The sequence below is a fragment of the Hyperolius riggenbachi genome, chromosome 5 (genome assembly GCF_040937935.1).
Source record: "Hyperolius riggenbachi isolate aHypRig1 chromosome 5, aHypRig1.pri, whole genome shotgun sequence".
Lineage (NCBI taxonomy): Eukaryota > Metazoa > Chordata > Amphibia > Anura > Hyperoliidae > Hyperolius > Hyperolius riggenbachi.
This window is the reverse complement of record NC_090650.1, coordinates 200941225-200956091: the sequence shown is the minus strand read 5'-3', so window position 1 is coordinate 200956091 and position 14867 is coordinate 200941225. Positions and strand designations below refer to the sequence as shown.

Here is a 14867-nt window from a genome sequence, read left to right as displayed (position 1 = left end):
ACTGTAAGCTCAAATAAGCAAGGCCTTTTCTCCACTCCTATTCTATCTTCTCATTGTGCTTTTTTGTCCATGTAACTTGCACAGTAAATAAACATTTACAGTGTCGCAGAAGATGTTGGCGCTATATAAATCAATAATAATAAATCCATAACTTCATCATAGCCTGAATTCTTGTCATGAAAATTACTATAGTCTTTATAATTTTATTATTAGAAAAAAAGAACATATACTGATGCGCTTTGAACTGGGAGAAAAGGCCCTGCTTATTGAACTGGCCTAGTAAAGAGTTAACATTTCTAGTGATTCACTTGTGACCCCAGGAGGAGAAACAGAACACTTTCTCTTCCCATCTGGCAGGATGTCTTTTACCAGAAGACAAGTGATATCAGGTTTCTAAATTTCAGCAGGGTCGATCATTTCCACTGTGCTCCATGATGACTGTGGATGACTCATCATTATATCATGAACCTTGAGGAATAATTACCAATAATGGTACTTGCCTAAAAGCTTGCAGTGCTGTTCTCGCTGATCCAGTATGTCTTCAGAGATATCCAGTGGCGGCACAAATTCTGTTGACATTATTCTTTCTCTATTATTGGGAAGATAAACAGATTCAAATGGTGAAAGTAACCAATGTTAATTATATATTTATTTATTTTTTATTCCTACAAATTGTAGTTAAACATTGAAAATGTGTGTAGAAAATAGTAAAATACGTCAATGTGGTTGGATCTTTTCCAAATCTTGAATAAAAATGTATACAATGTTCCATTTTACAGCTGTTGTTACCATTTAACTTTGCATATTGTTACATTTTATGCTGCACATTCTGACATGTATAACTATGAACAGTAAAATGTCTTTGTAAATGATATTTTGGATCTCATGTGTAAAATGTACCAGTAGATTTCTTTATTATTATTATTAGAAAAGGTGTGAACATGTCTGGGCTCTGTTTGGGGAAAAAATATCCTCAATTTATGCTGCCATGGCAGTGGCAGGCACACAAGGAAAGGCAAATCAGGTGAGTTTGACTTGGATGGCAATAAATTCATATACACAAAAACACTCACATTCCAGCTTGTAGGCAAACACACACATACAAATACACACACACACACACACACACACACACACACACACACACACTCACACACTCACACACTCACACACTCACTCAGACACATACACATACACACACACACACACACACACACACACACACACACACACACACACACACACACACACACTCACACACTCACACACACACACACATACACATTCACATTCACACACACAAACACACACATTCACACACACAAACACACACATTCACACACACAAACACACACTTGCGATCTTTGGGCACACTAATGGTAGGATAGCTGGGATAGGTCCAGGGATTTTCAGTCCAGGGATTATTTAGATTACAATTAACCAATATCTGCATTCTCATTGTAGTTTAACAATTTCTCTGATCAAGTATTGTGTACATTTTAGAAAATGCTGTCCCCTCCTTCATGTCTTCAAAGGTGCCTATACAGGAGGTGCCCTTTATTTTATTATCAGGTATATATATATATATATATATATATATGTGTATATATATATATATATATATATATATATATATATATATATATATATATATATATATATACAGTACATTAGTTGATTTTTTGGGCCGATAAACCTTTGGATTCCATAATATTATTTTTTTCTGATAAGAATTGGTGGTGCAACATGGTGACCTGATCGATCTTTTGATCGATTTCCATCTGGAATCGGTTGAAAGGATAATTTGGACATGCTGAAAAATGTCGGTTGCAAGGGCTTGATTGGGTGTGCACCAGTTGGTCAATATTGCGACCGGCGTCAGTGTCTCCCCAAGTGTTTATATATCCCACCACCATGGCCGTGTGCAGTGTTGAAAGCTCACCTCTCCGCTGGCTCGACTCCTGACTCCTCTGGTGTCATGGCATAGGCAAGTGCCTGTACCATGCACAACTGGTGCATGTAGTGACAACACTACATGTGACTGTATCATGTAGTACAGGCGCTTGCGGTGATGTGAAACAATTTCATTTTTAATAGCTTTGATCCACTGTAAACTATTTTGTGTTGCAAAATAAAATTAATTAGTTTAGTACTGTTAACAGCAGGATGGCACAAAACAGATTAATCACTCCATGGTTACATAAATCATTCTGTGCATTTGAGCTGTGTTATTCAATATCTATGAATAATGTATTTGAAGTTTGAGATCAGTGATACGGTGCCCATACATGGTAGGATAAAAACATTAAACTTTCCAATTTATTCAACCAAAATTATCAAATCGAATGAAAGTTAAAAAGAATCTTTTTTTTCGATCTGGAAAAAAAGAATCAATTATCCAATTTTTTCAATACCATCCGATCGGACATGTTGGAAAAATCTTTATATTCAATTTAACGGAATAATTGAACAAAATTATCTAATCGAACAAAATTGTACCATGTATGGGCACTATTAACAATATGTGAGAAATAACAAAGAAGAAGAAAACAGAACCCATAAAAACCTGAACTATTAACCACTTCAGGACCACAGGCTTTTACCCCCCCCCCCCCCCCCCAAGACCAGGCCATTTTTCACAAAAATGGCCACTGCAGCTTTAAGGCCTAGCTGCAGGGCCGCACAACTCAGCACACAAGTGATCCTCCCTTTCCTCCCCAGCAACAGAGCTCTCTGCTGGTGGGGTCTGATCGCTCACCCAATGTTTATTTTTTTTCATAAATATTTATATGTATTTTTTTAAATACATTTTACTATTTTTGCTTTTATTTTTTTACTCCCCCCTCCCTCCCCCCACCAGCCAATCAGCATGATCGGCTGTCATAGGCTTCAGCCTATTCTCTAACATGATTGGACTTCACATATCTTTGGTAACCCTAAATCTGCCATTGCAGTACAAATCATCAGCTTTACTTCCGGTCAATATTATCTGAAGTTGTTTGCAAAGTTTCAAGCAAGACTTTTTGTGTCATTTTTTTTTTAATCTTCTGATCATAAAACTAGAATACTTTTTTTTGTTTTTGACTGGTCACTCTAAACTCAAAATCAAGCATAGACAAGCATCCAACATAGACTTGCATCCAAATAATGAAGAATGCACAAGTGGTGACCATGGGAGTGGAGGGGGGAGCAGGCTGGGGCAGCATACTACCTACACTGGGGCGGCATACTACCTACACTGGGGCAGAATACTATCTACACTGGGGCAGAATACTACCTACTGGCTGGGGCAGATCTACTACCTACACTGGGGCAGAATACTACCTACTGGTTGGGGCAGCATAATACCTACAATGGGGCAGCATACTACCTATGCTGGGGCAGCATACTACCTACACTGGGGCAGCATACTACCTACTGGCTGGGGCAGAATACTACCTACTGGCTGGGGCAGAATACTACCTACTGGCTGGGGCAGATCTACTACCTACACTGGGGCAGCTGTACTACTTATGCTGGGGCAGCTATACTTCCCACGCTGGGGCAGCTATACTACCCATGCTGGGGCAGCTATATTACCTATGCTGGGGCAGCTATACTACCTATGCTGGGGCAGCTATACTTCCCACGCTGGGGCAGCTATACTACCCATGCTGGGGCAGCTATATTACCTATGCTGGGGCAGCTATACTACCTATACTGGGGCAGCTGTACTACTTATACTGGGGAACTATGCTACCTACTGTATACTGGGGCAACTTTATTACTCATACACAACCACTTTCCAGTGCATAGTCATGCCCCTTTTGATCATGCCCCCTGGTTTTTGGCCATGCCCCCTTTGCACACCGCAAGTTCACAGCTACCCCTGAAAAAGATCCAGAACCTGCATAGCACCCCCTAAAAAAATTTCCTGGAGCCGCCACTGCCCCCATCAGTTTTTAGAGAGAGTGACCAGTCCATAGAGAGACCAATCCAAACTCTGAGTGCGGGATGAGTTTTCCTAACATGCGCAGAAGGTGGTTGCACTACAGCAACCCAGGTTTGTGAGAACCCTGTTTTAATTTTCCTCATAACCACTCATGGTTTATAACCTACTACACTATTTTGGGATCCTGTCCTTCTTTTGTTTTTTTCCTCTAGTCCACTTGACACACCCGCTTTATGCAAACTGTATCCTGTTGTGGCACATTGCAAGCTGTAACTTCTTTTCCCAGGGGTAAAGATGGGTAAAATCTGCTCTAAACTACAAGATCAGTCCCCAAGTCTACATTACAACTCATATGTGGAGTAGCAAACATTGCCAGGGGGAGTACATCACCATTATGGTGCACTAGGTGATCTTGATGGTGGTGTATAAGCAGGGATGTAACTCGAAATCACTGGGCTGCCCTGCAAAGCTTTGGATAGGGGCCCCCTACCACCACAACTCCATCGCATGTAACGCAGAAAAGTCCATGTTCCCTGCCTGCTGCCAATGCTGTCATTTCTGGAGGGGGTAGTGCTGAAGGGGGAGCCCGAGGTGAAGGGGTCGGGCCCCTCTCCCTGCCGCTATGTGTGCTCACTGCTCCTCCTTCCTGCCCTGTGTCCCCTCCTGCCCCTAAAAATGGCCCTGAAGAGTCCCAGAGCCATGCCCCCCCCCCCACAGGCTTCTTCCCCTAAGGACCCCCCTGTGGCTGCATCCCTTGCAGGGCCTATTGTTATGCCCCTGTGTATAACTTTATGGTCAGGGAAATAGCACACTTAGGGCAAAGACACTCCTTCTCTTCCATTTATTTTGCTGGTGAGTCAGGCAGGACTTAGTCCACCTCAACCAGCAACTTTGCAACAGCAACAACAGCAATGTATGGGGTACAGAAAAAGAGCTGTGGGGATCCCAAAAGAATAAAGCTTACCCTAACCTTACCTTGCCTTTAAGACCTCCCAAGATCCTAAAGGTGCCCACTAATGATACCACTTGCATGTAATATGAGGGACTACTTTAAGTATCCATTCAAAGTATATTCACGCATTTTACCCTTCTAACATTTGGTGAAATTATACTATCTAAATTGTACAATAGGTGGACACCTTTATCCTAAGCCTCCTAACCTAAACCTTCCTTGACCTTTCTAAGCTCTCTAACAAGAAGATCACTGATACATGCAATACTGAGGAGCACATGGCACCTAAATGACAAAGTGCTAAAAAGAAAGTTTTGCTGGCCACCTCTACCCATCCATGGCATGCCTTTTTCCACTCTGGCTATACTGCCTTCAGCATTGGTCATGTCCCACTTACTCTCAAGCATTTCATAGACTGAAATCTGCACCAGTGCAAAGACCAAACAGTGTTCCCACAGAGTGTTAGAACATCAAGTGGTCTTTCAAGTCTATAAATTATTTTTCATCAGCCTTTGGGGACTCAGTGTTGCTGTGCTGATAAAGCTAGTAAACAGGCTTACTACCGTTTAAGTTGAAAGCAGTTCCCTACGGGACAATGTTAAGCACTGTTAATACTTTATGGCGTTACATGAATAATAATGTTACACCATTTGGTGACACATGATCACTGATTGAGAACAAACTCCATCATTTTATAATTAAACCAGCAGTCCCGTTGTAACAGGAAAATCATTGCTCCATCCCTAGCTGAAACATTGACAGGAATGTGTCAGAAAGGTAAAAAAGAAAAAGGCTTTGCTTTTTTCAGTAGTTAGTGAGACTTCTGGCACAATGTGAAGGTTTGCTGATTTATCACCAGAAAAGATGTTGCTGAGCGGGCATTTGTCTGTGTGTGCCTTGGCTTTTTTAACAACTCTTGCCTTTCCCTTCCAGATCTAAAGGTTAGGTCAGAGAAAGAGAAACATATTTTGAAAATAAATTAAATAAATGGAAACCATATTTTGTTGATCCATATATTGCGCCGTCAAATGATCCACTATGATAGTCCAAGAACTGTTGCCAACTACAAATTGGTTTACCCACATTTCTTTAAATAGTATCTGAATCATATGATATAGATAAACCTGCACCTTATTGAATGAAAGTTCAAAGATAATCCAGTGTGTGGGCACAGTTCCACTTAGCGGAGAATTTGTCCCCCAATGGAAAACAAGCATGTTAGTGTCCCTAAAAATAGATCATAAGGATTTTGGGTAAAGCAAACACTTCCAATCAAAGCAATATAAGAATCAAATGAACTATTGTGGAATGGTGTAGACATTTTTAAGCTTAAAATCATATGTTAAGATCTTCCTACACCAATTCATCTCCTCAATATGTTGACTTTTTTATTTTAATTTACTTTGAATGACATGTGCTGTATCATTCATAGTGCTCTTTTCAGGTTCTTTTTTGCCTACAGCTATATTGTCTAAAACATACATTGAGCCCATTATCTGCTCTGCAAAGCTCTTACAAAGTCCCTGTGGTTATAATCAAAAAGGGACAGATGATTATAAATCGATTTAATTGTTGGGAAAACTCACAACTGGACAAAGTCCCCATGCAAAGTATCATTACATTTTCATAACATGAATTTTAGTCTTTAAAGCAATATAACATGTTTTATTAGATGGCAGGCCTCTGATATATTACTAGTTATGCCAAAATTAAGAATGACCTTCCCCCTACCTATCTTAATTATTATCGACTTTCATCATTAATTGGTACATTCATTAAAATAAAAAAGATAGAACTAATATATAACTTAAATATTACTCTGCCTGCCCAATGCCATGCCAAATAAAATACATGAATCAGATGTAACAATAAAATGTGTGTGTGTGTGTGTGCGTGTGCGTGTGTGTGTGTGTGTGTGTGTGTGTGTGTGTGTGTGTGCGTGTGCGTGTGCGTGTGTGTGTGTGTGTGTGTGTGTGTGTGTGTGTAAATGCATAAATGCATAGTAAGATCAAACGTGCTAGTCTGCAAAGAAGCTGTAAGTATGGGCAAAGATCTTGTACTTACAGAGCTGCGCTTGATGGGAGTGTTGTGCAGGCTTTGTTACTAGTCCAGATGATCATACCTTCTGTTCTCCACGCCTTTTAAATGATTGGAACATGTGCAACCATGGAAACGTTCTTTGAAGGACCAAGGACAGAGCTTCAAAAAGTAATTGCAGCGTCTCATAAACAGTCTGGATGCTGACCTTACCCATAACTTGTAGAACAACATGATTTATCTTGAACAAAATGAAACATGCACAATAAAAGAAAAAGTGTCGTTAAAGAGGAACTCCAGTGAAAATAATGTAGTAAAAAAAGTGCTTCATTTTTTACCATAATTATGTATAAATGATTTAGTCAGTGTTTGCTCATTGTAAAATCTTTCCTCTCCCAGATTAACATTCTGACATTTATTACATGGTGACATTGTTACTGTGGGCAGGTTATTTAGCTGTTTCTAGCTGCTCTGTCTGTTACAGACAGCTAATAACAGCTATTTCCTGTCTCTGAACATTGTTACATTGTGGCAGTTTGCCAGCAGTACCGCGGTATTCAGAGCCTCTTGTGGGAGGGGTTTCAGCACAAAATCAGTCACACAGCGCCCCCTGATGGTCTGTTTGTGAAAATCATTGTCTTTCTCATGTAAAATGGGGTATCAGCTACTGATTGGGAAAAAGTTCAATTCTTGGTTGGAGTTTCTCTTTAATAGGCCATTATTGTGTAAACACTGATTTCATACAACTATAAAGCAAGTACACTGATAGCTACATGAATGTACACTAGAATGGCTCATTTATTTTTCTGCAATAACATGTATTTTGTCTAGCTGGGTGATACATTTCACAACACCTTATGGGTACATTTAGGTATACTTTCTTTTACTGATTACAACTATGAATATACCTTAATGATCTCTGAATATACCTTAATTAGAGAACACTCATCTTTAATAATCATAACTAGGGATATTTGTTTTGATATAAGCTTCTTTCTGCTGCATGCACTTGATGTCAGCTTATTGTATGTGTTATGATTGGATACAGTCATATGACATCTTTATAGTACATTGCAATTTCCAATATATTAATAAAAAGAAAAAAGAAGATGTTTTTTTCTGTGCCTGTAGTATTTAATGGCACAAGGATTTTTTGGGAAAAAATCTGGAAAAACCTTTGAGAATACTGTACCATCGTTCAGGAGACAATTTTCTATTTTAAGTAATCCATCACTTTCACTCAAAGGTTTCAAAGAGTTAGGATACCATCATGATGAAGATGATTCTCATTGGTCCACCTCGTGGAGAAATGGGCAGCCTCAGCGGCAGCTTCAGAGATGTTTTTGTTGGGGTTCCAGGGCAGATAGAGAAAAGGGCACAGGGGGCTACACGGCTGGTGCTTGGCTAGCGCAGAGCGATGGGAGGCAATAATGTCAGATTCCTCTCATACAGCGCGGACGAGGAGTGTTTGGGAGCCTGCTGGCTCTAGCGCCTGACATCAAGCGACAGTGATAGGCACATGTGCATCTCCCAAGGAAATAAGGCAGCAGGGGGCGGGTGCAATGCATCGATGAGTGGGATCACATCCTGCACTGCGCCCTGAGCGCTCTCACAGGCTGAAACTGTGACTGGAACTTCTCTGCCTACTACTGCTCCCCGCTGGTGTTTTATAGCTGTGTAGAGCGGCAGTTTTGAAGATAGATGGCTGCAATATGTGCCCTATTAGAGCGGGTGGCCTATGTGACTTACTGACCGGGCACAGGAGTGGTGAGATACCAGCTGTGATCCGCTTGCATTTATGCCTGCATGGAAGCTAACTAAATTTGCTTGATGACTTTACAATGTCATATGCAGCTTGCTTTTCATCCGCATGCCTCAACAATCTCTGTCTCCCCACTCTGAAGATAAATCGGTGTTGGGTGGCACTGGTACCAATGTAGTTGTGGCATGGCGATGTATGTTGGGCTATGCAATGAGGAGCGCTCCGCAGCAATTTTAATGTGATTTTAAGGCAGGTTTGTCTATTTTTGTATTTGACATTGATTAAAGCTGGTCTATTTTGTATGAGCTTTTGCACTTTATTTTGATATTCAAGTAAGGCAGCAGCAGTGCCATGGTGCTGAAGGACAGCTCCATGGCACAAATGTCTCCTCCATATTGCTTACCATCACTTGGGTTACAGGAGCATCACCCTTAATGTTCGGTTATTGCTCAGATGAAGCTCAATCCCCAGTATAGGAAGCCAAGGTGCCCCCCCCTCCCCAGTATATATAGCCACCCCATGAATTGTTAGCCAAACGTCCCCCCCCCCATATAACACATTAGTGTCAGTGAGGGCATGTAACTTCCTGCTGCCTTTATCCCCAACACACACAGACCTGCAGATCAGCAGCAACCCAAAGAGAGGGGAGCAGCGCACAGTAACCATGCTGCACACTTTGAATGCAGGAAATGACACCCACATCTAAAATGTCACAGACCGGCTGGCCCTGGAAGCAAGGGATGCCCCTGCTGTGGGTGAGGTCCTAAGCGCCTACTTAGTTTGCCTGGGCCAAGCAGCACCACTGGATGACATCCACGTCATACACTGAAGGCTATGCATTTCTTGCATCCTACCAGGGGACTTTCTCATTGTCTTTAGTAGGACAAAGTCTGCCCGCCTCACAAGATATGTTGAAAGGAAGAAACATGCTCTCACACAGTAAGAGATAGCTCAGCCATGGAGGTAAAGGTTACAGGGCAGAATGGCAGACTGCCTGGCACCCTAAAGAAAATTAAAACATTTCTTAAATGTTTTGGTAAGTTTGTACTTACCTCCCTGGAAAGCAAAGTTCTAGATGCAAGTTGAATGAACTTGCAAGCAAACCTTATTGGAATAGTCGGAGTATTTAAATAAAATATTGAAAATGCAATAAACATAATTTACTCTGATTAACACATTTGTTCTGAGAATTTACTTTCTTCCTTGCGGAGTAAAATCGGGCTTAATTTTAGTTCTGCTTTACTTAAACTAAAGGAAATATGGCTTATACTCCCATATATATATATATATATATATATATATATATATATATATATATATATATATATATATATATATATATATATATATATATATATATGTGTGTGTGTGTGTACATACTTACTGTACAGTGACGACACTATGACAATGGCATGGCAGCATTCCAGAAAGTCGTCATGATTTAAAGAGGAAAGAAACCAATCAATAAATAGATCAGTGACATTGCTCATCTGAGAGCAGTTCAGTACAGACAGGAAGTCTCCGACTTGACATAAGCGCCTTTCTTCTCCGGGGGTGCTATAATTGCTGCAAATGATTAGCACAACAAACATAGGTACAAATAAGCATTTTAATCCCTTTTCTTTGATAAGAGATGCTGTCAGACATGTTTACAAGTAATGATAAAAATGAAAAGATGACTTGGAAGCTGAGTTTTCCTAGCATAAGGGAATGTTACATTACTTTATTTATGCATCGAACCATTGTTGTTACCCTAACTTGAATTATATTTCGTTTACTCACTGTTTTGATTGAATAGATTTGGCTGTGTTAGCAGTTTTGACTAAACAAGAAGTTTTGAATCGGGATGATACCATTTGTTGGCTGACTTAAAAATATATAAGAGTAAGCTTTCGGCTATATACGTGTCATGATGCCTTGATTGAAACAAAACATCCAAACAAACTGAATTGCTGGCACAGTCTAGACCCGTATGAGATTTCTCTGGGCAGTACTAACTGGCACTCAGATAGGGAGCACCTCCTCTGGCTTTATTACTATAACTTCTGGTGCTGATGGAGGAGACTGGGGTCACTTGAAGTGTGACATCAGAAGAGGAGGAGTTATACATCTCATATGTAACTATATCTGTTTATGGACACATTTATAGCTGTTTCACACTGCAAGTGCTTTTTTTTTTTTATCAAATTTTCTGATTGCCGATGATTCACAAAGTGCTTTGACTATATAATCAGTTTTCACAGTAGAGTGATTTTATTTTATTAAAATTGCAAAGTGCACAATGTTGCAATTTTACGGAGATTGCACCTATGCATAGGAACACTGTAATTTAAAGAGACACTGAAGCGAGAATAATTCTCGTTTCAGAGCTCATAGTTAGCAAGGGCACGTGTGCCCCTGCTAAAACGCCACTATCCCGCGGCTAAACGGGGGTCCCTTCACCCCCAACCCCCCACCCCCGCAAAATCAACGCCCAAATTAGTTGTATATTTTGCTGCTCCTAGAGGCAGGAAGACTGAGAGGGGCGGGGGAGAGGCGGAGATACGCGCTGACAGACGTGCGTGGGGCAGGGCTGCGGCGGTTAGCCCTGCCTCAACCAGGAAGAGATCCCCGGGTGCTCAGAGGGTATTTGTGAGGTGAGGGACCCCCGTTTAGCGGCGCGATAGCGGCAGTTTAGCAGGGGCACACATGCCCCTGCTAACTATGAGCTCTGAAGCGAGATTTATTCTCGCTTCAGAGTCTCTTTAATCTTTTAAACTCTTATATACAGTATATGCAGAGCAAACACCAATATAAACTCAACATATGCTCTGGAGGGGGAACCCTTTATCAGAAGGAGGGAGTTTAATTAGTTGGGGAACCCCACAGCCCTGGGCCCTCTCATGGCTTCAGCGGATGATCTCCAGTACTAATACATCTGCCTGTGATGAAAGGGATATTTAGGCTGTCATACTATTTTAATTTTTTTGTATTTAAAAATGCAAGTTGAGAGGTGTAACGATCGGTGTCAACAACACAGAGTTTTCTCTGATTATTGGTGATCTGCAGTATCACCAATAATACAGATGCTATACCTGATTATGTGGTGATTTGCAGAATCACCAATAATACTAGTATCGCTAGACACAGGACACCCAATGTGATTTAGTGTTTGGTGCAACAGTAATCAGAGAAGTTATCTCCCGAGAAGCGGGTGATACAGACACTACTGCAGCCAGGGATTCCCTGAAGAGCAGGGAACCAGACTGCACTGCAGCCAGTGAACCCCTGAGGGGCAGGTTTCCACTGACTGTGCTGCAATATGATCTCCTTATGTAGAGGAGATACAGACTGTACTGCAGCCAAGAATTCCCTGAGGAGCAGGGAATCTTGGATTGTACAGCAGCCAGTGGACACCTGAGGAGCAGGAACCACTGGCTGGGCTGCAGGAGAGAGAACTGGGTGAAAGAGAGATATGATAGGACTGCAGCCGAGGATTTCCTGAGGAACAGGAAATCAGATGGTACTGCAGCCAGTGGACACCTGAGGAGCAGGGACCACTGACTGGACTGCAAGCGTGATAACTGGCGAAACGAGAGATACAATCGGGCTGCAGCCAGAGACTCCCTAATGGACAGGGAATCAGACTGTACTGCAGCCAGTAGACTCCTAGTGGGTAGAGACCACTGACTGAGCCGCAAGATGGTCTCCTGAGGAGCAGGTGACCCTTGCAGCTAATGAACACCTAAAGAGCAAGTGTCACGGAAAGTACAGTAAGGCTGATCACCCTAGGATTGGGTGACAGCCAGAAAGGTCAGACAAGCCAGGTCGGCAACACACGGACAGATAAAGTACAGAGGTGGAAGACTGATTCGGTATCTGGGTACAGGCAATGTCGGCAACAGGTTATCAGATAGGCAAAGGTACCGAATCAGTAAGCAGGAGAGTGGTCAGGAAAGCCAGAGATCATAACAGGTAACAGTATATATAACAATCCTAATCTAGGTGTGAAGTACTTGGTTTCAACACCTGGGAACTAGTCTAATACATAAACAATAGCAATGTAGCAATCTCCTAGTCTTAGGTGTGAAGTCCTTGGTTTCAACACCTGGGAACTAGACTAATACAATAACACTTTTAAGGCTATCAATGGAATCTGACTAAGTGTGAATTCCCAGCTCCGGCTGGTTCTAACACACTGTAAGATCTGACTGGGGTCTGAGCGCTCACACATAAGCATTCGCAACAGCAGACAACTTGCAACTGACAAGCAAGTCATATATATACCCAGAGCGCTCCACAGCGCGGCCCCAGTCACTCAGCCAATCCAGAGCATAGCTGGGGTCAGCTGATCGGCATGACCAGCTGACTCCCCTTCTGCTAGCATAAAGGTCCTGTCACCTGGCACGCACGTGCATAGCTCTCAATCTGTGTGCACTAGAAGGACCAGGCGAACCAGCAACATGTTGCTGCGCGGCAGAAGCCGCCGGCTGGAATGCGGAGATAGCCGCCATGCTGCTTGCCCATGCGGCGGCATCTCCGCTATTCATTACAAGGGGGTGCATGCGTGGAGAGCAGATAAGAGCTCTGGCAGCTCTGTGCCTGAAGGGGGAACACAGGCTTTGTAACGCTGCAGCGAGTGGCTATATTATCCCCGCATACGGTGCAGGACATGCCAAGGAAGGGGAAGACCACCAAAACAGCGCCAGAGACCATGCTGCAGCAACTATTCTGGGGCTGTTGCAGGTCAGCTCTGCTAAACAAGGCCCAAAAATTGGCGGATGCAACTTCAGCTATTCCAGCCCTGAATCAGCCTGGTACATCACAACGTGGGCTCAGAGCAGTTGATTGTGCAGCACTTTCCTTCACCCCATCCACACCAGACAAATGGATCCCAGCAACGTTTGAGGAGCCAAATGCTAAACCTCTCAAATACAGAAGATACTGATCTGGCAGCTGCCACAAAAATGATTACAGCCCACTACGATAATGAGTCATCAGAAAATGTCATATTAACTTGATTATATATGTTTTGCAAATTATCTGAGTGAATTACAAGATTTTTTGATTATAAGCAGAGCTATTCTTCAATCAGGATTAGATTGTTGTTTAGAATAATCCTCCTGTGTCATTTTCTGCAGTAAGCTGTCTGTTCCCTGTACAAGATATTGTATTGGTGCAGGTGGCAGGAAATCCCTTCACAAAGGGAATGGGAAACCTTTAGCCTATGGAGAAGGGAAGACAGGGAGCTCTTATGGTGCAATATCATTTGAACCACTGTAATTGCAGTATGTTGTGGGTGATAATACTCACAAAGGTGGGTTGCAGTCCTGCAACCACCGTAAGTGCATGCGGAAAGAAACCGTTTCTGCTCGGTAATCCCAGAATCTTCTGGAACTGGGCGGTCGGTCTCCTCCTGTGGTCCTGTCTACTCACGGACTGGGTCAATAAGTAGTGAGGGTTAACACCTCACCTGGAGTTACAACTGAGTTAAATCTTTGGGAAGGCGCCCAATATAGTAAAAATTATAATAATATATAGGATAATATATCAAAAAAAGAGGTGTCTTACCTCCAATGAAGACTCACGTGGGTTGGAACAAGGAGTGTTTTTTTACCTATGTGCCCCTGCACCACACGGCTCATAGATAAGGTTATCTGTTTGTACTGACCGGTGGAAGCGGGCTGAGTCCTGTGAAATGCATTGTCTACAGTATAACCGTTTTTCAATAAAGACTCCTTTTTCCCACCCAAGTGAGTCTTCATTGGAGGTAAGACACCTCCTTTTTCCTATATAGTATCCTATATATTATTATAGTTCTTACTCTATTGGGCGCCTCCCCAAAGATTTAACCCAGTTGTTCCCTATACAAGGTCTTGTTTATATTAAAATAGCGCTGGAAAAATGTTCTGACTTTACTAAGTTCTGGCTGTAATACCTGCATAGCAAGGCTTGCCCATCAGAGACACATCTTAACAAGCAAACTGCGCCTGCCCCAGATTATCAGTTCCAATTTCCCACACTAGTCTCAATCAGAGTGTTCGTTATTAAATTGGTTCAGCCAAGTTCATAATATGATGAGTGACAGTGCTCCTCTTCTAAGGCTCTTTTAGTATCTGCAAAAAGGTAAACATGCTACACATAGTGCACTACGGCATAAAACACATAGATCCTTTTTCTCCCAGTGACAAAAGTGCAGCACACGT

The 14867-nt window shown here is 42.1% G+C and overlaps 1 protein-coding gene across 2 annotated transcripts in view; it reads right to left on the bottom strand.

The window, feature by feature from the left end:
* Window positions 1-6980, bottom strand: part of PPP1R17 (protein phosphatase 1 regulatory subunit 17) — a 33478-nt gene extending 26498 nt beyond the window's left edge. For both annotated transcript variants that reach the window (XM_068234553.1, XM_068234552.1), the window contains exons 1-2: window positions 6948-6980; window positions 501-589 (exon numbers count right to left, since the gene is read on the bottom strand). In XM_068234553.1, the coding sequence (XP_068090654.1) occupies window positions 501-579 (79 nt within the window). In that variant the 5' untranslated portion in view covers window positions 580-589; window positions 6948-6980. The remainder of the gene's footprint in view (window positions 1-500; window positions 590-6947) is intronic.
* Window positions 6981-14867: the final 7887 nt, after the last annotated feature.